The 22,772-nt window shown below is 42.8% G+C and overlaps 1 protein-coding gene across 1 annotated transcript in view; it reads right to left on the minus strand.

Annotated features, from left to right (window-relative positions):
• Positions 1 to 22,772, minus strand: part of LOC149286927 (neurotrimin-like) — a 112,467-nt gene continuing 89,695 nt past the window's right edge. The window contains exons 4-7 of the mRNA XM_089493614.1: positions 13,283 to 13,417; positions 8,785 to 8,905; positions 8,121 to 8,272; positions 1 to 119 (exon numbers count right to left, since the gene is read on the minus strand). Of these exons, the coding sequence (XP_089349740.1) occupies positions 1 to 119; positions 8,121 to 8,272; positions 8,785 to 8,905; positions 13,283 to 13,417 (527 nt within the window). The remainder of the gene's footprint in view (positions 120 to 8,120; positions 8,273 to 8,784; positions 8,906 to 13,282; positions 13,418 to 22,772) is intronic.

Genomic DNA, 22,772 nt, shown 5'->3' on the forward strand with positions numbered 1-22,772 from the left:
TCAAAACTGGGCAGGAGGGAAGAGGAGAGAGAGAGGAAGCAGGAAGAAGAGAAGAGACAGCGGCGCGCAGACGGGGCACGGAGGTGAACTGCTGTTTCCGTCGTGAACGGCTCCAGGGCCTGAGAAAAGAGACAGATCAAAAAGTTTAAAAAACTAGGATAGAAAGAGAACAAGAAACACAGTGTGTGGGGGGGGTGAGAAATAGGGGGGGGGCGGAAAAAATGAAATGAAGACAACAACACAAACAGGACGCCTGGAGGAGGAAATATATAGATCCAAATATCACAATGGAAGAGCACAAGTCAATTACATAGTCATTGAATTCATTGTGGGCCATCGTGGGCATCAAACTCATTATCATGGCCGGTCCTTTAGTCAAAGCCACCAGGTTACCCTAATAATCAATCCTCGAGGCAGCGCATGGCAGAAAGCCGGAAGGATCCTGGGATGAGCATTACTGAGAAACAGATACATCGTGACGTGTCAGAGGAAACGCGTCGAGGGCCCAGAACCCCGCACACCGCGTCCTCTCCGGGTCTAACCCAGAAAACTCCATTTTAAGCAGACAGAAGTCGAGGTCAGCGACGGCCAATGATTCGAGTCACCCTGCGGACCCCCAGTCCCCTAACATCCGGTCAGGAGGGATATTTCTGGTGTTTATTTTACATTGAAGCTCCAATCAATGCATTTTAATATTAATTCATTTTATCCCACGAAGACCCTGCTGCTCTGGATGTGATAATCAGGACAGGGGCTACACGGGATATTCAGGGGCACAGGGGGCTGGTGGGGTAACACGAGGGGGTAAGATCATTAACCCTGGAGATGCCTCGGTGCGTGAGATACCGCAGCCGATAACATGCAGCCGATCTGCTGACACAAGCAAATTCTTAGAGCGCAGATTCGCTGGATTTATCTCCGTAATAATGCCATGCTTGATAAACAATTAAATAATAACAAACATAATAATAAATAACCGGAATAACATCAGCTCCTCGGGATCAGATAGACAAGAATTCATTAACGGTGGCAGAATCAGGTTTTTCATTAATGTCTGTGAATGAAATTCATTTATTGACCTTTGTAAACATGTATCCTTCCCCATATGATTCCTTTTGATGCGCGCCGCACGCGATGGTTGCGGTAAAGATCTGAGTGGCTGCCAAATCCGCTTTGTGGAATGAAAACTAAGCGAGAAAAGACGCACCTTAAACTCATTAAATTCTCATTTATTACCCCAAAATAATTTCCCTTCAACCGAATTACTGGTTATTTTCTGGCACCATCCTCAAAGGACGAGAATAAAGGATTATCCATTAATGTAAAAAAGGCACTAAATTGGGACTAAATGCAAAAGACTAAAATAAATAAATAAAAAGGAGCTCGACCTGGAGACCCGCGAGGCTTCATATACTGAAAGAACGAAACCAGATGGAGCGGAATAACCGAGAAGCTGATGGGTATAACTATATGTCACAGGATACACGGCTGGCGACGGCTTCGCTGGAGTTTTCGTATTTGACTTCCTCTGAATCAATAAAACTCCGAATGCAGAAATAGAAACGTTGTTACGGGATGTGTGCGGAGCGGATTAACTTCTCACGGAGGGTAAGGTTGATGGACTTGCGTCTTCTCCGAGCGGCATTATTACTGCCGCTAAAAACATTCGACTTTATTTCCTCCCGAACCCTGCCAATTCTATCATTACTTTGCCAAAATCCCAGCAGGAAACAACATTTTAATATCTGGTGCTATTTGCAAAATCTTAATATAAACCTTATTAAAAAAAAGAAACAAAATAATAATAATATCGACTTCCATGCAAAAGTTACCGGAATACAGAAAACCAGCGAGGAGGCTAATTTATCAAAAGGGTCAAAAGTTACCAAAAACATTTCTTATTAGTTCTTCTGGTCCATCTAGAGAAACATGGGCTGTATGATTTATTACAAACCCGCGTTCGTTCATACAGGTATATAACATACACCGCGTTCGTTCATACAGGTATATAACATACACCGCGTTCGTACATACAGGTATATAACATACACCGCGTTCGTACATACAGGTATATAACATACACCGAGCGTTCGTTCATACAGGTATATAACATACACCGAGCGTTCGTTCATACAGGTATATAACATACACTGAGCGTTCGTACATACAGGTATATAACATACACTGAGCGTTCGTTCATACAGGTATATAACATACACTGAGCGTTCGTACATACAGGTATATAACATACACTGAGCGTTCGTTCATACAGGTATATAACATACACTGAGCGTTCGTTCATACAGGTATATAACATACACCGAGCGTTCGTTCATACAGGTATATAACATACACCGAGCGTTCGTTCATACAGGTATATAACATACACTGAGCGTTCGTACATACAGGTATATAACATACACCGCGTTCGTACAGGTATATAACATACACCGCGTTCGTACATACAGGTATATAACATACACTGAGCGTTCGTACATACAGGTATATAACATACACTGAGCGTTCGTGCATACAGGTATATAACATACACCGCGTTCGTACATACAGGTATATAACATACACTGAGCGTTCGTTCATACAGGTATATAACATACACCGCGTTCGTACATACAGGTATATAACATACACCGCGTTCGTTCATACAGGTATATAACATACACCGCGTTCGTACATACAGGTATATAACATACACTGAGCGTTCGTACATACAGGTATATAACATACACTGAGCGTTCGTACATACAGGTATATAACACACACTGAGCGTTCGTACATACAGGTATATAACACACACTGAGCGTTCGTACATACAGGTATATAACATACACTGAGCGTTCATACATACAGGTATATAACATACACCGAGCGTTCGTACATACAGGTATATAACATACACTGAGCGTTCGTGCATACAGGTATATAACATACACTGCGTTCGTACATACAGGTATATAACATACACTGCGTTCGTACATACAGGTATATAACATACACTGAGCGTTCGTTCATACAGGTATATAACATACACCGAGCGTTCGTACATACAGGTATATAACATACACCGCGTTCGTTCATACAGGTATATAACATACACTGAGCGTTCGTACATACAGGTATATAACATACACTGAGCGTTCGTACATACAGGTATATAACATACACCGAGCGTTCGTTCATACAGGTATATAACATACACTCACATATTATATCATAACACACACGTTAACACCACACACTCGCACGCATGCTAACACCACACACACTAATGTCATCCACAGACACTCTAACACCATAACCCATTTCTGAGATATAACCTCCGGCGATCAGTGAAACCCGCCAGTCATGTATGAGACACGTAACACGTAACACGTAACGCTCAGGAATGATTTCTCTTTTTTTTCTTTCTTTTTTAGCTTATTTATTAAAACAATCTCTAAAAAGACTAATTACATTTCATGCAGGGGAGCTACATTTAACGAGCCAATATTGTCCCCCAATTAATAATTTGAATGCCAGGGGGCCGCCAGGCAATGAATCAGGTGACGCGCCGCGTACTTGGAACACTTCATTTTTGTATATAACGAAGGATACATTATTAGTGATTAATTACTTTATGCCACAAAAAATTCTAACATTTAGGAAAGAAATAATTATTAATAATCATTAGTTTGATTAATCTGTGAGACGGGGGGGGGTGGATTAACTGTTTGCATCCCAGACCGAACGTGCGAGAGTCAGCAGTAGCAGGGCTGAAGTGTGCTTAGCGCGGGTTAAGACGCGTTACGGGGAGATTCTATCGGTGGGGTTCTGAGCAAAAGGATTCCTAAAATCCTAAAGCGCCTCGTGAGAGGAAATTGCAGGGAGGGAACCAGGCGGACGGCAAGAGATTTAGGGAATTTTTATAGACAGAAACTGCATGGGGTAAAAAGAAAGAAGGGAGCGGAAAGCTAAGGGCATTTAATTAGAGCAAGGAAACAGCTGCCCACCCAGAGGCGCACTCCGAGCTGATGGACGGGGGGGAGGTACTGGGGCAACATCAACGTGAGAGAGAAAAGAGTGTAGACATGGGAGGAGGACAGGGGCAAAAACGGAAAGGGGGTAGGGACAGAGGAAGAAGGAAGGAAAGAGGACAAAGAGAATACGAGACGGAGAAGGGGATTATATGGAGGGTTCACTACGACAAGGAGAGAAGGACAACATCCGCTCGACGTCCCTCAAACACAGCAAGGAACACCGGCACAGGGACACAAGGGGCAGATCGGCCAGGGCAAAAAGCAGTTCATTTAATGAGTACGGGGGCATACAAGGGGGAGATCAGGAAAAAGTGTGGCCCCCAGTTAGATGTAATTAAACTAGCAGGCAGCCTGGCGTGGGGGGCCGGGGGGTATAAAGCGTTCAGCACTACTAACCTTTAAAGGGGGTCAAGGCAGCTGTGATCTCTTCTAAAAATCAAAAACAGCGGGAGATTAGGAAGGAGGCAGCACAACAGCATCATCATATTAACCAGTTCAGGGCCGAGGTCTGTCCCATCGAAGGGTTAATGACGGCTAGCTGCCCCTGCTTTTCTCTGCTAACGCCACACACGAGGGGGCAACTCTGGCCTCTTTAAGGAAAAACTGCCCCACTTAACAATAAGGGAGAGGTGACTTAATGGGGAGGAAAAATCCTGCAGCTCACGAGAACTCGAAGTAAAGATGGCTGCTCCCGTGGAACACGCACTTGGCGGGTTTCTAATACACACAGAGAGCTTGGTGAACATCAGATGAGCTCTCAGAAATGTTAATACAAGACGCCATAATCTAACACAGGAGGGTCAGAAGGAATGGAATCTGCCAATCACCAATATCTTAAAGTATCTTAATGTTTCGATTTAGGCGCACAGAATAGATTAGATGTTAAGGACGCTCGGTGTTCGCCGGCCGCATCGCGCCTACAAACCTCTTCTAACTATATATATATATATATATATATATATATATATATATATACGCTTCACAAAGAACCCAGAGGACATAAGGCTGGAGCGCCATTTAGGTGATCAGGCAAGACCGGCATAGCAAAGACGTCATGAAGCTAAAGAATAATAATAATAATAATAAAAATAATAATAAAGACAATCAGACAGCGGAGGAGATACTTTGTGTCTAATGAAGATAAAGTAACATTCATCGCAGTCAAAGCAACACGGACACCTAGCTGGTTATATGACGGGGTGGAACATGTATACATTAATACGGGCTCATTAATAAAGGAAAGGCACTGAGATTAAACTGCTTGATGCTGATTAATACCGGTATATCCATCAGTTCCCAAAAGCCCATATCAGGTCAACAAACAAACACAAAGGGGTTAAAAGAGAGATAACGGGGAGTTACGGGGTTAAACCACATAGCGGACCTCGGTACAGACACGGACTGGCACAAGAACGGACAACAGAGACGGCCGCGGGGTGAGGCTGTACTGACCTTGCATTAAGGGTGACCGGGTGGACTGGAATATTTCTACAAGTCGGGAAGGAGATATGGGGTGGGGAGGAATAAAAGGGTATGCTTTTACACAACAGAATTTCCAAATAAATCAAATGCAAAACAGACAAAAATAAAAACAAAACAATTCTTCAAAATGTAAGTAAATAAAACGCGTCACACGCTTTCAGATACCCCGGGATCAAAGAAAACGGCGGTCTGTAGCCGGTTCTAAAAGGGAATGAGATGCGTCTGAAGAACACGCCGGGAACATGCTAAACGCGGGGGGGGGGGGGCAGATGGCGATCCGACAGACGATTTAATACATAAATTATTATTATTATTAATTATTATTAATATTATGATGATTTTTTTGTCAATGGATCTTTGGAGGGATTACTATAAAGCATATAATCTAAGACGAGAACGACGACTGATTAAGGTTTGAGTTTTTACAGCAGGAGAAACGGGCGACTAGACGGGGGCCGGATGGGGCCGATCTGCCGGCAGAGTCTTTGTTTATAATTGCTGGCTGATCACAGGCTAATCAGGAGGAACTCAAGGACCACTCACACTCATAATGGACTAGAAAGCAGTGGTGGGTGTTGGATATATGATCTATCAGGCTGATGCATGCGCGCGCCGGTAGTTTTACGCCATCAACAGTAACATTGAGAGATCCACTGCCAGTCGTTGCAAAAGCTTTTGTAATCATATTTTATTGTTTTATGCTGAATTTTGAAGATGATGATTGAGAAGAGGGGCTGCAGGACAATGTTGTGTCTTTTTAATTAGCACAAGGCTACAACATCCATCTATATTACCCACCAGTGATAATGGGACTTGTAGTCCACAGGGTGGATTATAATAGATTTTATAACTTCTGTCTGAAATTGCTTTATTTTATTGTTTTACTGCTGACCTTTTCATTGTTTAAAAGGTTAATAATAACCATGACTGCATGAAATACAAAGTCTAAAACAGATAATATAGTCATTCCCGGATTTAACCCATACCGAAACTGCTAGCAGATGTATAGATACAATTACATGGAAACCAACGGCTTCCCAGTTAGGGTTATCGAATAAATGGGAGAATGCAAAAAACCAGAGTGTTGCAGAATCTTGTAATACCTTTTTTATTGGACTAAACACCCAAGAAAGAAAGACATTTGAAGCCAAAATGATACATTTTTATGATTGTAAAAACAGAGGACTTAATGTGGATTTGAGCTTCTTAACACACTATCAAAACTTCCTATAACCTGTGCTTTTTTTTTTTTTTTTTTTTTTTTTTTTTCTCTCTTCTTCTCTCTCTCCTACATGCTCACCCCTGCTCCCCCTCTAGCCTTATCTGTGCAGTATATGCCACTATTTACTATTTACGACCCTCTTAGTTTTTTGTCTGCAAATTCTCTACCATGTTGTTTTAACCCCTGTTTTAACCCTGTATCAGAACATGTACTGGTCAGTTTTAAACTGTGTTTTTCACTTGCTTGGTCAGAAATGCTTTTGACTTGATAAAGGGAGGACTCCCGAAAGCTCGTCTATTATTTTAAATACTGTTAGTCCAATAAAAAAGGTATTACAAGATTCTGCAACACTCTGGTTTTTTGCATTCTTATACACTGGACTAATACGGCTACCCCAAACTACAGAATAAATGGGAGTAAAGCCCCAGGGAGGGCTGGTTTTTGACCTACGCATGTGCTGAAGATTTAACCGGCACCGACGCTCGTCCGATAACGCAACGCACAACGAGGGTTACGGATAATGAGCGATTCTGCTGCAAACGGGTAAATGTGATGGAATCTCCGTAACAACCCATGGAATGTTCTAAATGTATCCCTGTTTTCTTTTCCTGGCTGCCAGGGGGCTAAATATTTTGGGAGCATTTAACGGGTTGCTGTGGTGATTGCTCCATATTCACAACCTATTCCCTGGTATTCTTAATAGATACGTCAGCATGCGCAGACCAAAGGTTAGCCATCTGAACGCCGGATCACGAGCGGGCTACATGTGTCGGACGGTTCCCACCTGCCATCAAATTCCATGTTTCTATGTTAGCACCAAATCCTAGCACTTTAGGGGTTAATGGCAGACCCAGTATGAGTCCCTTATAAAAGAGAATAGAATCCCGACCTTTTTAATGGGTAGGAGGAACCGGCCGGTATCCAGAAAAACCCAATCTGAGATAAGAGTCCCGGAAACAAACGATTCTTCTTTATAAAAGGTTTGGCCTGAAAAACCTTCCGTCTGCTCTGTTTTTTTTTCACTTAAATTGCAACTCAGTGAACCCTGACGAGTCTCTGCGAGGGGAGTCTCTGCGAGGGGAGTCTCTGCGAGGGGAGTCTCTCGAGGGGAGTCTCATTCAGACTCCGCAACGCTTGCCGAGCGCTCTATTCAACGAGGATATAATGGAAATGGCACAAGATGGCGGATGGCGTGAAATGCGCCGGTTGGTTCCGCCTGGGGACGTTTCTACCGCCAGCCGCTGTAACCACTCGGTGACGTTTAATAAAGCAGGACATGAAAAGAAAGAAACGCGGGAAACGGTTACATTGTTTCAGCAGCTGGATCTGGCAGGCCGGGCATGCGCTCACATGGACCGAGTCGTAAAAGAAGAGTTTCTTACCGAATAGGATGATGCTGGCGTTGGTTTGGCCCAATTTATTTGTTGCTACACACGTGTAGTTCCCGTAGTCTTGTTCGGAAACATTAAAGAACGTAACCCGAGAAAAGCTCTCGCTGTTTTCCACCTTCACCCCGCGCCGTGAATCGCTCAGCCTGAGATAAAACACAAGACGCTGGTTACACACACTTCAAGGGAATGCAAAAGATTTTTACTTTACTAGTAGATAAGTGGAACAGCCTCACAGCAGAAGCGGTAGAGGGTAATACAGTGAGGGTATTAAACATGCATGAGATAGACCTACGGCTCCTGAATCTAAGACGAGACCAACGACTGATTAAGGACTAGACGGGGGCCGATCTGCTCAGAATAGATATTTTTATACACAGGTCTTATCTTGCTGTTCCTTGGCACATGATTAGGCTCAAAACCCACAGTGGGACCAGACTGTCGTAAGATGAGGAAGCTTATAACGAGGACTCCACAGGACGCCATAAAGCGAGATGCGGAGGGCGTTTGGAAGAATGGGGTGGATAAACACAACAACAGGAGCCCGAATTGGTGGCCCCCAGGACAGCAGGCACAATTCTAACAAAATATGTCTTTCTTAAATTCTCGTGTCCCGCCGGCTCCGTTAAGCTGCGAGGGACTTGGAGTAGCGACTGACCTCTTATCTTCCTTGAACCACTTGAACTCAGCTGAGGGGACTGCCGAGGCCTCACATCTCAATACACCCTGATGCCCCAGGGGGGCTCCGATATTCAGCGTATCGAAGATATACGGGGGATCTGCAGAGACATAAGAAGAGAACGCGGGGTGAGTTAGCCGAAATAACACCGAGCCAGCGACATGTATCTGTATCATTATACTGTCTACATGTACCAACAAGCCTGACGCTGTCAGTATACTCGGGCTGGACGTCTCTCTGCTCGTGGTCCTGAGTGTGGGGCGGATTATCGGCCGTCTTGCGCAGATCAATGCCTTTTAATTATTTGCGGATTTACCCCGGCACAGCGTTCAGCCTCATGCTAACCGTCCAAAAGCTCCGACAAGCCAACAATTAAACGTCAGTCAAACCCCCTTCCTATTGATGAACATTCTTTAAATAAATATAATTTCGAGGTTTTGCATTATATGGTAGAAGCTGCCCCCATGTTTCATCCCGGGTGGGCATCTAACTTCTCTAAATATCCTGAAGGGGATTTGGGGTTCACTGGAGAAGAACTTCTATTGTGAAACAATTTAGCAATTTGAATTGCGGCCATATTTGTAGAATTACGTACTAAAAACACACTGAATATTAAAGCCAATCATATTAGTTCTCTTATGTTTATTTTATGAGTTATTGGTGAGGTTGCGCATAAAGGACTGGATTAGCCACCTGGCCAGTGATGTAATCGGGCAAATACTTGATCTGCTGTGTAGGGATGGGGTAAATTGTGATTGTTTAAGGTATCTGGAGCCCTATGGGGTCTTAATTCAGCTACGCGGTTACAAAATTAGACCCATTGTGAGGTTAAATGGCTGCTGAATCCACGGTTACATTGTATCCAGTGATGAAAGGGTCTGTGATGTCACGGATCAGGTAACGTTCTCCATCTGACACGTTGTTCTCTGGTAGTGCCGAGGCTCCATCTGGTTAAATCCCTCACACAGGAGCCGGGGCATTATCACAGAAACAAATCCAATTAAAATATGTAGGTCACAAGATGTCACCGTATCGTTACCCCACGTTACCTACAGCAGGGTACATCGATTTGCCCCAATAGTCTAATAAAGAAAGTAAAGAGCTTCACTCCGGGCGCAGACAAATCCGATGAAATGTACAGGACTTTACCGTTTTGATGTTTTTCGGGTCTCTTTCCTCTCTGTCTCATAGTTAAAATGATTTATATATTTTTGCAGATTTACACTATTTATCATCTTCTTTAACTATAATTATTAGCCCCATCTGCCTCGGACTGCGCGCTCCTTTCCTCCAGTTTGTGTTATTTTTGGGCAGGAGTTGGATGCCAGCAGCGCAGCACCGTGGGAGCCCAAACCAGGAGAGATCCTCAAGGTGACCTGCGATGCGGTGAGGCTGCCTCGCGTTTCTGTGCTTCACTGTTCATTTTAGTTACGGGGGCCTGATAGTTACCCTTCATTTATTATCTGAACTGATGCACATGGAAATTATTACCCCTCACCATATTACCTGCCCTGGTGCGCATCAAAATCTATTATTGGAAATTTTACCCCACGTATTACCTGCAGCCGTGCAAATACCCCCCGGACACACATTATATACTCTCCACCCGTATATAACTAATCCCGTCCTTATAACCCGTTATATCCTGTATATTCCTCATATTATATATTATATACTCTCCAACCGTATATAACTAATCCCGTCCTTATAACCCGTTATATCCTGTATATTCCTCATATTATATACTCTCCGGCCTGTATAACTAATCCCGTCCTTATAACCCGTTATATCCTGTATATTCCTCATATTATATATTATATACTCTCCGGCCGTATAACTAATCCCGTCCTTATAACCCGTTATATCCCTGTATATTCCTCATATTATATATTATATACTCTCCGGCTGTATAACTAATCCCGTCCTTATAACCCGTTATATCCCTGTATATTCCTCATATTATATATTATATACTCTCCGGCCGTATAACTAATCCCGTCCTTATAACCCGTTATATCCCTGTATATTCCTCATATTATATATTATATACTCTCCGGCCGTATAACTAATCCCGTCCTTATAACCCGTTATATCCCCGTATATTCCTCATATTATATATTATATACTCTCCACCCGTATATAACTAATCCCGTCCATATAACCCGTTATATCCCCGTATATTCCTCATATTATATATTATATACTCTCCGGCCTGTATATAACTAATCCCGTCCTTATAACCCGTTATATCCTGTATATTCCTCATATTATATATTATATATTATATACTCTCCCCCCCGTATAACTAATCCCGTCCTTATAACCCGTTATATCCCTGTATATTCCTCATATTATATATTATATACTCTCCGGCCGTATAACTAATCCCGTCCTTATAACCCGTTATATCCCTGTATATTCCTCATATTATATATTATATACCCCCCCTATAACTAATCCCGTCCTTATAACCCGTTATATCCCTGTATATTCCTCATATTATATATTATATACTCTCCGGCCGTATAACTAATCCCGTCCTTATAACCCGTTATATCCCTGTATATTTCTCATATTATATATTATATACTCTCCGGCCCGTATAACTAATCCCGTCCTTATAACCCGTTATATCCTGTATATTCCTCATATTATATATTATATACTCTCCGGCTGTATAACTAATCCCGTCCTTATAACCCGTTATATCCCTGTATATTCCTCATATTATATATTATATACTCTCCGGCCGTATAACTAATCCCGTCCTTATAACCTGTTATATCCTGTATATTCCTCATATTATATATTATATACTCTCCCCCCGTATATAACTAATCCCGTCCTTATAACCCGTTATATCCCTGTATATTCCTCATATTATATATTATATACTCTCCGGCCGTATAACTAATCCCGTCCTTATAACCTGTTATATCCTGTATATTCCTCATATTATATATTATATACTCTCCACCCGTATATAACTAATCCCGTCCTTATAACCCGTTATATCCCTGTATATTCCTCATTTTATTTATTATATACTCTCCGGCCGTATAACTAATCCCGTCCTTATAACCCGTTATATCCTGTATATTCCTCATATTATATATTATATATTATATACTCTCCCCCCCGTATAACTAATCCCGTCCTTATAACCCGTTATATCCCTGTATATTCCTCATATTATATATTATATACTCTCCGGCCGTATAACTAATCCCATCCTTATAACCCGTTATATCCTGTATATTCCTCATATTATATATTATATACACTCCGGCCGTATAACTAATCCCGTCCTTATAACCCGTTATATCCTGTATATTCCTCATATTATATATTATATACTCTCCGGCCGTATAACTAATCCCGTCCTTATAACCCGTTATATCCCTGTATATTTCTCATATTATATATTATATACTCTCCGGCCCGTATAACTAATCCCGTCCTTATAACCCGTTATATCCTGTATATTCCTCATATTATATATTATATACTCTCCGGCTGTATAACTAATCCCGTCCTTATAACCCGTTATATCCCTGTATATTCCTCATATTATATATTATATACTCTCCGGCCGTATAACTAATCCCGTCCTTATAACCTGTTATATCCTGTATATTCCTCATATTATATATTATATACTCTCCCCCCGTATATAACTAATCCCGTCCTTATAACCCGTTATATCCCTGTATATTCCTCATATTATATATTATATACTCTCCGGCCGTATAACTAATCCCGTCCTTATAACCTGTTATATCCTGTATATTCCTCATATTATATATTATATACTCTCCACCCGTATATAACTAATCCCGTCCTTATAACCCGTTATATCCCTGTATATTCCTCATTTTATTTATTATATACTCTCCGGCCGTATAACTAATCCCGTCCTTATAACCCGTTATATCCTGTATATTCCTCATATTATATATTATATATTATATACTCTCCCCCCCGTATAACTAATCCCGTCCTTATAACCCGTTATATCCCTGTATATTCCTCATATTATATATTATATACTCTCCGGCCGTATAACTAATCCCATCCTTATAACCCGTTATATCCTGTATATTCCTCATATTATATATTATATACACTCCGGCCGTATAACTAATCCCGTCCTTATAACCCGTTATATCCTGTATATTCCTCATATTATATATTATATACTCTCCGGCCGTATAACTAATCCCGTCCTTATAACCCGGTATATCCTGTATATTCCTCATATTATATATTATATACTCTCCGGCCTGTATTTAAAGGCATCTATTGGATTTGATGGTGCAGCTTCTATGTTTAGTGGATTCCACATCTTTACGACTTTTTCTGTAAAAAAAAAAACTTTTTGCTGGTAATGTCCCCGTATGTATTTGTATAATGACATCATAGAGAAAACATTTGATTTTTAGGAAGACGGCCCAAATTCCTGTGCTCTGAGACTTACAGTTGACGGTTACTTTGACTCTGCGGACGTCTGGTGCGGCCACGTCATTACTTGCGCTGCATTCATACACCCCCGACTGTTCCTTGGTGATACCGATGATTTGCAGATACTCGTCCTCGCTCATGGAGTTGTGCGCTGCGGAAACAGAAAGAAAATGGAGGTTTACCCCGTGCGTGGGCAGCAGCTTCGCAATACTTCTCTGGCACCGAATTGGGCACACTGGGCAGAGGGTAACAGAGTGGACTGAATCCCTATCTGCACTTGTCAGGGTAAGATAGGTTTTGCTCTCACTGGGAGGGAAGAGGTTAATCTTCCTTATTCCATTTGCCTTTTGCCACTGTCACCCGCAGACGGGGTAATTCTAGGTTGGGCACTCGGAGCGGAGAAGCAGCAGATCTTTAGCTATTAAAGGAACGGAGGGAAGGAAACAAAAGTCTCTCTTTGGGTTTATTCAGATTATTTTCGGTGGAACGCAGTCTTTCCTCGGTAAACGTGACGTGAAGACGGCCCTTTACTTTATATTTGGGTTACAGAACTTCTGTGAACTCCAACGGATATCCCCCGGCCCCTAAATAGGGGGCCGCTAGGCACTTCTGTTAGGGATCATTGGACGCAAACATGGCGGTTAAAGTCATTTAAGGGGCATTCCGTGATTCTAATGACAAATGTTGTGTTTTTATTGTTGTTATTTTAATATGAAATCAGACATTTTTGGTTCGCCAGACGCTTATTTTCTGCTGTCAAATACAATATTTTAATCAGACTCAGAAAACAAAACAAAGCTTGTGACTCATCCTTCAGCAAATTCTACGCGCAAAAGAGCAGTCGGGAAGAAACATCGCGGATTCGCAGCTCCGAAAACATCTCTTCCTTCTTCACATTATTAGAGCCCCCCCCCCAACAGCAGGGACAGCATTCCCAATTATTAATCCAACTGCAGTCTATTAATATTATTATCATTAATAATGTTATTATTTATTCCTCCCCACCTGGAACCCACTCGAGTTAGCCAAAGATATGACTAGCACTGGTTTTCCGCTAGAATTCACTCCTTTCCGGTAAATATCAGGTATTTCTCCCCCGCAGCGCATCCGCATTTAACCCTTTGTTACACTTATAGAGAACTCGAAAGCATCAAGAGAATGTGAATCGTGTTTCATTGAATTCAGAACGATACAGAGAAATCACTGCAGGGTTGGCTGTGCGTGATGGGAGTGGTACTTCGTTTTATTGCTTTCTGCGGGTACAGGTGTGCCGGTGAATGTTATAAAAGCTCGTCTGACCTGGCGCTTGGAAACAAAAGGCCATAAATGCGTACGAGCTGCCAATCGGCTCCTTTGTGTGCAGAGCGGCCGCGGCGGACGACTCCTATTTAAAACGTTTGCGAGGGCGACGCGTTGCATTGAAGCGCCCGGCAATCACATTGCAATAGAGAAATAACCATGTTCCAAACGCTGATCATCCGCGGCTCGGACTCCCGTCATATTGTTATACAGAACAGGTGCAGAGTATACAATATACAGGCTTCTCCCGGCGCATGTTTACACTCACGCAACGGGCACCCCGGGCTATGATTACGGCGCCATTCTGCAGAGTTATGTTATTACGGGACCGACGGCAACGTAACCCCTAAAGCCGTCCAAATTACAGTTCACACGCGGCCACGCTCGGGGGGTGGAAAGCAAAACACCAGGGACAACGTCCTTCACTTACACGTCATTGGTGATGTCATTAGGTGGCACCTGGCCTTAAAGCGCCGCCACATAATCCCCAGCCCGGTCCTTATATATATGGAGTATATATATATATATATATATATATATATATATATATATACTGTATATATATAAGAGACGGGCTCAGTCGCCACGGTCTGAATCTTTCGGGTGTTACAGGTCATTAAACATCATGACATTTATAATGAGCTGGGAATCGTCTTGGCAGATCTGACCTTCAGATAACAGATAGAGGTCACATAACCCCTCAAAACATGAAGTGAACGCAGCACAACAGATTGTTTTTGCTGATTAAAATATAATTTTGGATTGTAATGTCATCCTCGCCGCTGCTGATTAAACAGAAGCCCCCGTGCTGTCTGCAAACAGATAAAAAGTAACAGGGCGTAAGGAGGAGGAACAGACAAAGGATCAGAGATGAGGAGTGGGAGTCAGGAACGTGCAGAAGACTCAGGAAAATTAGGAAAAGAATAGAAGGTTTGCAGTGAAATTGTCAAAACAGAGATAAAATAATGGAGGAGAGATAATGAATCAGAGGAAAAGACGGGAGCGAGGGAGGAAAATAATGAGCGACACACGGGGGGTTATGGATCAGAGGACCCCCGTACACTTCAGGTCATGCGACATTAATATACGGCGCTGCGCGGCTCCAAGCAAGACCCCCGTTTATCAGTAGCCTCCCCCCAGCCCCGAAAGGCTTAAAGAGAGTCTGTGAAGCCGACACGATTGACATCCACTGCTAACAATGTAACCGTTACTGGGGGGGGGGGGCACAAGGTGATTCTCATCATTCATATATATTTGTTCGCCAGAAAATTGGTATTTATTTCAGGTACTGATTTCAGACAAATCCATGGGGGGCCGGATGAGTGAGGGGTCCCGGACGATGCATTAACCAAGCGCAGCCAGAGCAAAAGTGTGGCTTCGGTGAGCAGAAAATCCTCCAAACCACCGCCTTCCTCTAAGAATCAACAATCAGGGATCAGTTCTATGCAGACATAAGAAAACGTGAAGACCCCCTATTCTTTTACTCCCATCCTGATCATTAAAACACAAGGAGAAGGGGGTTGGGGGAGAAAATTGGGAATGGGGGCAATTTCAGGGGGAAATTGTAGATTACGGGCAAACAGCGTGGAGGGCGCCATCTCCCTAAAATAACTAGAAGGAAAACGGCAATCTGTTTGACATCATCTTGGGCGAATCAAAACATCGCTGGGACATCTTGGTGACATCATCAACACAACCTCATACGCCAATCACAATCAGCGATGGAAGCCAGCGGCGTTCTGTGAGATGAAGGATGCGACGAAACAGAGGGGTTTATTGTAACTAAAGCTTTTCTCCCAACAATGTATCTGTAACATCTCTGCTACTCCACAAACATCGATTGTGTCATGCTTTACAAATACAGAAAAGGCTGTCGATGCGCATGCATTCAAGGTCTTTTTTAACAAAGTATCCTGAACAATGATCTCACGGAGAGGATGAGGCAAGAATGCTTTAGCTGGAGTTCCATACTCTAAATAACCCGAAATAATGGTTTACAGATTAAGAGAACGCCCCGGCGTCACATGCACCAAGCTGAGCGGCCCCTTGTATGTATAGGGTGTTCCTCTTGCAAACATATGGGGTGACTGTGTGGAGCTCCCGTATGCATTTACCCCGGCCCCTCGGCTACCTTCCATGACACGGGTAGACTTACCCCCCATGAACTGTATGGTCAGGGATCTGGAGCTGCAGCTTCTCCCAAAGGTGTTTCAAGGTATTTTAATATACATTCAATACTTAGGGGAATGAAGCAATACATTACGTATCATACATATAATATATATAATATACACAGTAATATATAATATAATATACACAGTTTGAGAAACACAAAAATATCATGTTTTAGGTAGATCTGAGAGATGAATTTAGTTACGCTGTGAATTTTTTTCCTATTTTCGTGACAATCTGATAACCGCTGGACACAAATCCAGGTAACTATTGTTTGGGTGTCTCGGTTCTCGTTCTGGAGGAATCAATGCTATTAACTTCCTTTAGACAGCAAAGTGGATTTCATTTAGTTCCCATAACAAAAGCCGATCCCGACTCCCAACCCCAGCCGCGCCGCTCGCCTCGGCCCCACCACATATTGATTAGCCGGCACTTTGAGACGAGCAATCATTTCTCCCAATGTTATATTGAATTTTAATGTATTTTGCACATCTGTGTTATTTCAGATATAATCAACTTTTATTGCTAATTTAAATCGGAGATCTTGCTAATTATCCAATGCAGAGAGAAGCTGATTTTCCTGATTATTGCCGCATTCAATCAAATCCATGGTCCACAGATTCATAAAACCAACCGCTCGATTCAGGCAGCCAGTTCTGGGTTTTAATAACCCGTCTGAAGTTACATCACTGGCTTACATCATAATATCAATCGCCTCTTCCTGTTCCAAACATTTCAAAACTGTTTTAAAACCATGCAAAAAAACCCATCGAGGGCTATGGGGGGGGAGGGGGGTTAAGAATGCCTTCTTCCAGGGCATGTAGTTTCACATTATTTACATATATTTTCTAATTATCTACAATTATTCCGTTCCATCTCAGCCTCCGACCTTCTAGTGTTAGATTCCGGTCTCTTTTTTCTCCTCCTTTGAAATGAATTCCCTCCTGACCTTTGTTAAACCTCGTTATGTATTTAAATGTCTCTCCCATCCCCCCTCTCTCTCTCCTTTACCTCCATCCCTCTCTTTCTCTCCCATCCCCTCTCTCTCTCTTCTTTCCCCCAAGCCGGATGGAGATCTCTCTGTCTTTCCTGATCATTTTTATCCTGCAAACCATTTTGATCGTCCACCACTGAACACTAAAAATGTCAACATCCTTCAGAAACTGGGGTCCCCAGAGCTGTACCCACTACTCTAGGCGATGTCTGACCAGGGATCTGTAAAGTGCTCTTTTCTTGTGTTGCCTACTAAACTTTCTATCGCAGAAATAATTATTCCTAAATCCCCTTTCTTGTGTTGTTGCTGACAGAGCAGGGTCCCTGACGTTTTATTATGCCTTGGGATTTTTATGTCCCAAATGCATTGCTTTCTATTTATCAATGTTAAACTGCGGCTGCCCCCCCCCACCCCTTTCTTCCAATAAAGACAGTTTTTTTCCTTTATTAGGCGCCAAGGAAAGACTCGGAGACGGGCGATGTATAAGATTTTAGCTTCAAATTAACAGAATATTTCGGAAGACAATAATGAACAGGGAGACTTGTCTCCGTCCGATCAGATATGGCGCTCCCCGCGGGGATCCCGTGACGGCTCCTATACGGCTTTGTGTTCCGTTCACCTCCGATCCGAGCGCCGCCATCGCTTATCGCGGGAGAGACGGGTGAGACGAGGCCATTAATGTCTCATAAATCACCGGGAATTTTACAGTCTGGATGCAGCGAAGTTTTAATTAACTCATTAAGCACAAGCTGGAAAGTGGAGCGTCGTGCGGCCCCCGGAACATTCCAGTTAAACAAAATTATACAAAGCACAGAACTATCCTTATAGATTAGGATCGGCCCCCGTCTAGTCGCCCGTTTCTCCTGCTGTAAAGACTCAAACCTTAATCAGTCGTTGGTCTCGTCTTAGATTCAGGAGCCGTATGTCTATCCCATGCGTGTTTAATACCCCCACTGTATTACCCTCTACCACTTCTGCTGGGAGGCCACTTATCTACCACCCTCTCAGTAAAGTAAAATGTTTCCGCCCAAAATCATCGCTGATGCTTTTGTATTGTATTATGATGGAAACTCAGGAGTACGTGAGAGCACGGAAGACAACACATCGTTTTCTTGAAAGTCTTATTTGTAAACACAGATTTTAAGAAAAACAAGGAAAAATTCGTCGCGGTCTGACGCGCAGAATGCATTTATTTTTTTTAGATTAAATATGCAAAACACAGCTTGCTGTTTATCCTTGTCGGCTCGGAGGGTATATATAACCTTCACTACGAGAGACATTTGGAGGATCCGAGACATCACTGATCAAACTATGATAACTGTAATCTTCCTGTAAGCAACTCAGACAAATTACACATTGTTTGTCTCCGGAAACCCGGCGCGGAGCGCTGATACCCGTACTTTCTGATTACCTGACATCTCGCTCCGTGCACTTTCATTCATTTCTATAACTATTACAATTAAGTATCTATCAGGAAAGCAATGACATATGTACGTATAAACGCATATTTTAATGGAATTAACCAATTGCGGCTATGTAGTTTTACTTTACTGAGAGGGTGGTAGATAAGTGTAACAGCCTCCCAGCAGAGGTGGTAGAGGGTAATACATTGAGGGGATTAAACATGCATGGGATAGGCATACGGCTCCTGAATCTAAGACGAGACCAACGACTGATTAAGGTTTGAGTCTTTACAGCAGTTGTGTTTCGATGTGATGTCATTGGTCATTAACCTTTAAGAACCTCAAAGAAGCTGCAATTTACATAATTGTTTAAAAAAATGTGAAATCTCTATTTAGGAAAATCCTTAAAATAATTTGCCAAGATAATCAGCCGGTTTGTTTGCACTAGAAGGGGATTTCGTTGCAGCGACGAATGTAATGTAACCCTGCATAGAATTGTCGCTCTTTCTATAGAGGTCTGTCGGTAACGTCGTCGATTATCTATCAGCCGCGATGTTAAATGACATCTCCGTTTCCCTGACTTGCGATACGTTCAGGTTTGGATCAGCAACTTATGGATTCATTGAGAAAACGAAGGGTTTCAGAACGCGCTGCAGGAAAGTAAAATTTAAGGGAAGCTGCAAAGGGATTTTCTCTTCTGTTTTATAATTTTATTTCTTGGGGCTGCATATAATAATAATAATAATAATAATAATAATAATATTAATAATAATAATAATAATAATAATAAATCTTTTAATAAAGAATATGTGATTCCTCTTTAAAAAATAGCGCTGTTTAAAATAAAAGCACATTCTATACATTTGGATAATAATCTCATTATTGTTTCTGCAAATAAGGAAATAAGAGCATAACTGAGTCTTAAAAGTTTTATTTCTGCTATCTGTTTGCCCCATAATATAAATGTTTTCAGGCAGCTGCATATCAGCCATTTGTATGATTCTCATTCTGTTATCTGATCCCCGATCTACTAAACACCCCGTCTCCTTATCATACTGCCTGTGGGGAACAATAGAAAGGCTCAGTCTTAATCACCCAGCCAGACACTCTGACTAATGGAAGTCTATGGAGGAACGGACTTCATTAGCATCGCCATAAAGCATCAGCAAGCGATGCTCAATCAGGGAAAGTCACCCAAAACATTACAATGGAGCTTATTGCGGGAAAATGAGATAAAACCAGGATTATGTCAGTGCTGACCGACTTTACTGTATACAGCGCTGGGGGTTATATTACTGTATACAGCGCTGGGGGTTATATTACTGTATACAGCACTGGGGGTTATATTACTGTATACAGTGCTGGGGGGTATATTACTGTATACAGCGCTGGGGGTTATATTTCTGTATACAGTGCTGGGGGTTATATTACTGTATACAGCGCTGGGGTTATATTACTGTATACAGCACTGGGGGAGTATATTACTGTATACAGCGCTGGGGGTTATATTACTGTATACAGCACTGGGGGAGTATATTACTGTATACAGCGCTGGGGGTTATATTACTGTATACAGTGCTGGGGTTATATTACTGTATACAGCGCTGGGGGGTTATATTACTGTATACAGTGCTGGGGGGTTATATTACTTTATACAGCGCTGGGGGTTATATTACTGTATACAGCGCTGGGGGGTTATATTACTGTATACAGCGCTGGGGGTTATTACTGTATACAGTGCTGGGGGTTATATTACTGTATACAGTGCTGGGGGGTTATTACTGTATACAGCGCTGGGGGTTATATTACTGTATACAGTGCTGGGGGGTTATATTACTGTATACAGTGCTGGGGTTATATTACTGTATACAGCACTGGGGTTATATTACTGTATACAGCGCTGGGGGGTTATATTACTGTATACAGCACTGGGGGAGTATATTACTGTATACAGCGCTGGGTGTTATATTACTGTATACAGTGCTGGGGTTATATTACTGTATACAGCGCTGGGGGTTATTACTGTATACAGCGCTGGGGGTTATATTAATGTATACAGCGCTGGGGGTTATATTTCTGTATACAGCGCTGGGGGTTATATTACTGTATACAGCGCTGGGGGTTATATTACTTCATACAGCGCTGGGGGTTATTACGGTATATAGCGCTGGGGGTTATATTACTGTATACAGCGCTGGGGGTTATATTACTGTATACAGCACTGGGGGGTTATATTACTGTATGCAGCGCTGGGGGTTATATTACTGCATACAGCGCTGGGGTTATATTACTGTATACAGCACTGGGGGTTATATTACTGTATACAGCGCTGGGGGTTATATTACTTTATACAGCGCTGGGGGTTATTACGGTATATAGCGCTGGGGGTATATGGGGGGGGCACATACTGATAATGATAATGGGCTTGTGGATACACACATATATTACACACTCTTGTGCATGCGCACAAGACCAGGACATACCGATACCTGTCACACCAGATTCCTCTATGCTAGTTACTAGTGGTAACAATAGAATTAAGACGGCCGTATTCATCACAATTAGCCCTGGAAGAGCGGGGAGAGCGTTTCATGACGGGACGGCTCTTCATTCTGTTTGATCAAAGACGCGTTTTCTATCCGGCCAGAGCCATCAGTCCGCAGTAATGACTGCTTGCAGGATCACCGTCTGCCGGCAACGGCAGGTAAAAGCTAAACGTTCAATTAATGTGATGTATGGGGGTTCATTTTACTTCCTTTGTATCTGGCCAATTATGAGACGCAGTATTATGAGATACAATAATACCCCCCCCAGCACTTTGTACAGTAATAATAACCCCCGGCCACGGCCGGCCCAAGGCAAAATGCCGCCTGGGGCGAATTTTAAAATGCTGCCCCCCCCTTATCTACCCTTCCTCTCCCTCCGTCCCTGCCGCCCCCCCCACCTTGTACTTACCTTTCAGCAGTCCTGCGGCGAGTCTCCCTGTTCGGTCTCGGTGCCGGCTATGAGGAAACCTTCCGGCACTCAGCATTACAAGCCGGCACCGAGACCGAACAGGGAGACTCGCCGCAGAGGAGAGAGCGAGGGGCGCCGAGCGGTACTGACAGCTTGGTGACCGAAAACCACTCGGCGCCCCTTTCTCTCTCTTTCGCTTTAAAAAAAAAAAAAAGGGCTTGGGGCGGCAAAGTGCCCCACTCGGCTCCATTGTCGGGCCGGCCCTGCCCCCAGCGCTGTATACAGTAATATAACCCCCAGTGCTGTATACAGTAATATAACCCCCAGCGCTGTATACAGTAATATAACCCCCAGCGCTGTATACAGTAATATAACCCCCAGCGCTGTATACAGTAATATAACCCCCAACGCTATCTACAGTAATATAACCCCCGGCGCTGTATACAGTAATATAACTCCCAGCACTGTATACAGTAATATAACCCCCAGCGCTGTATACAGTAATATAACCCCCAGCGCTGTATACAGTAATATAACCCCCAGTGCTGTATACAGTAATATAACCCCCAGCGCTGTATACAGTAATATAACCCCCAGCGCTGTATACAGTAATATAACCCCCAGCGCTGTATACAGTAATATAACCCCCAGCGCTATCTACAGTAATATAACCCCCAGCGCTG

The sequence above is a fragment of the Sceloporus occidentalis genome, unplaced genomic scaffold (assembly GCF_023333645.1).
Source record: "Sceloporus occidentalis isolate IW3139 unplaced genomic scaffold, rSceOcc1.0.p SCAF_66, whole genome shotgun sequence".
Lineage (NCBI taxonomy): Eukaryota > Metazoa > Chordata > Lepidosauria > Squamata > Phrynosomatidae > Sceloporus > Sceloporus occidentalis.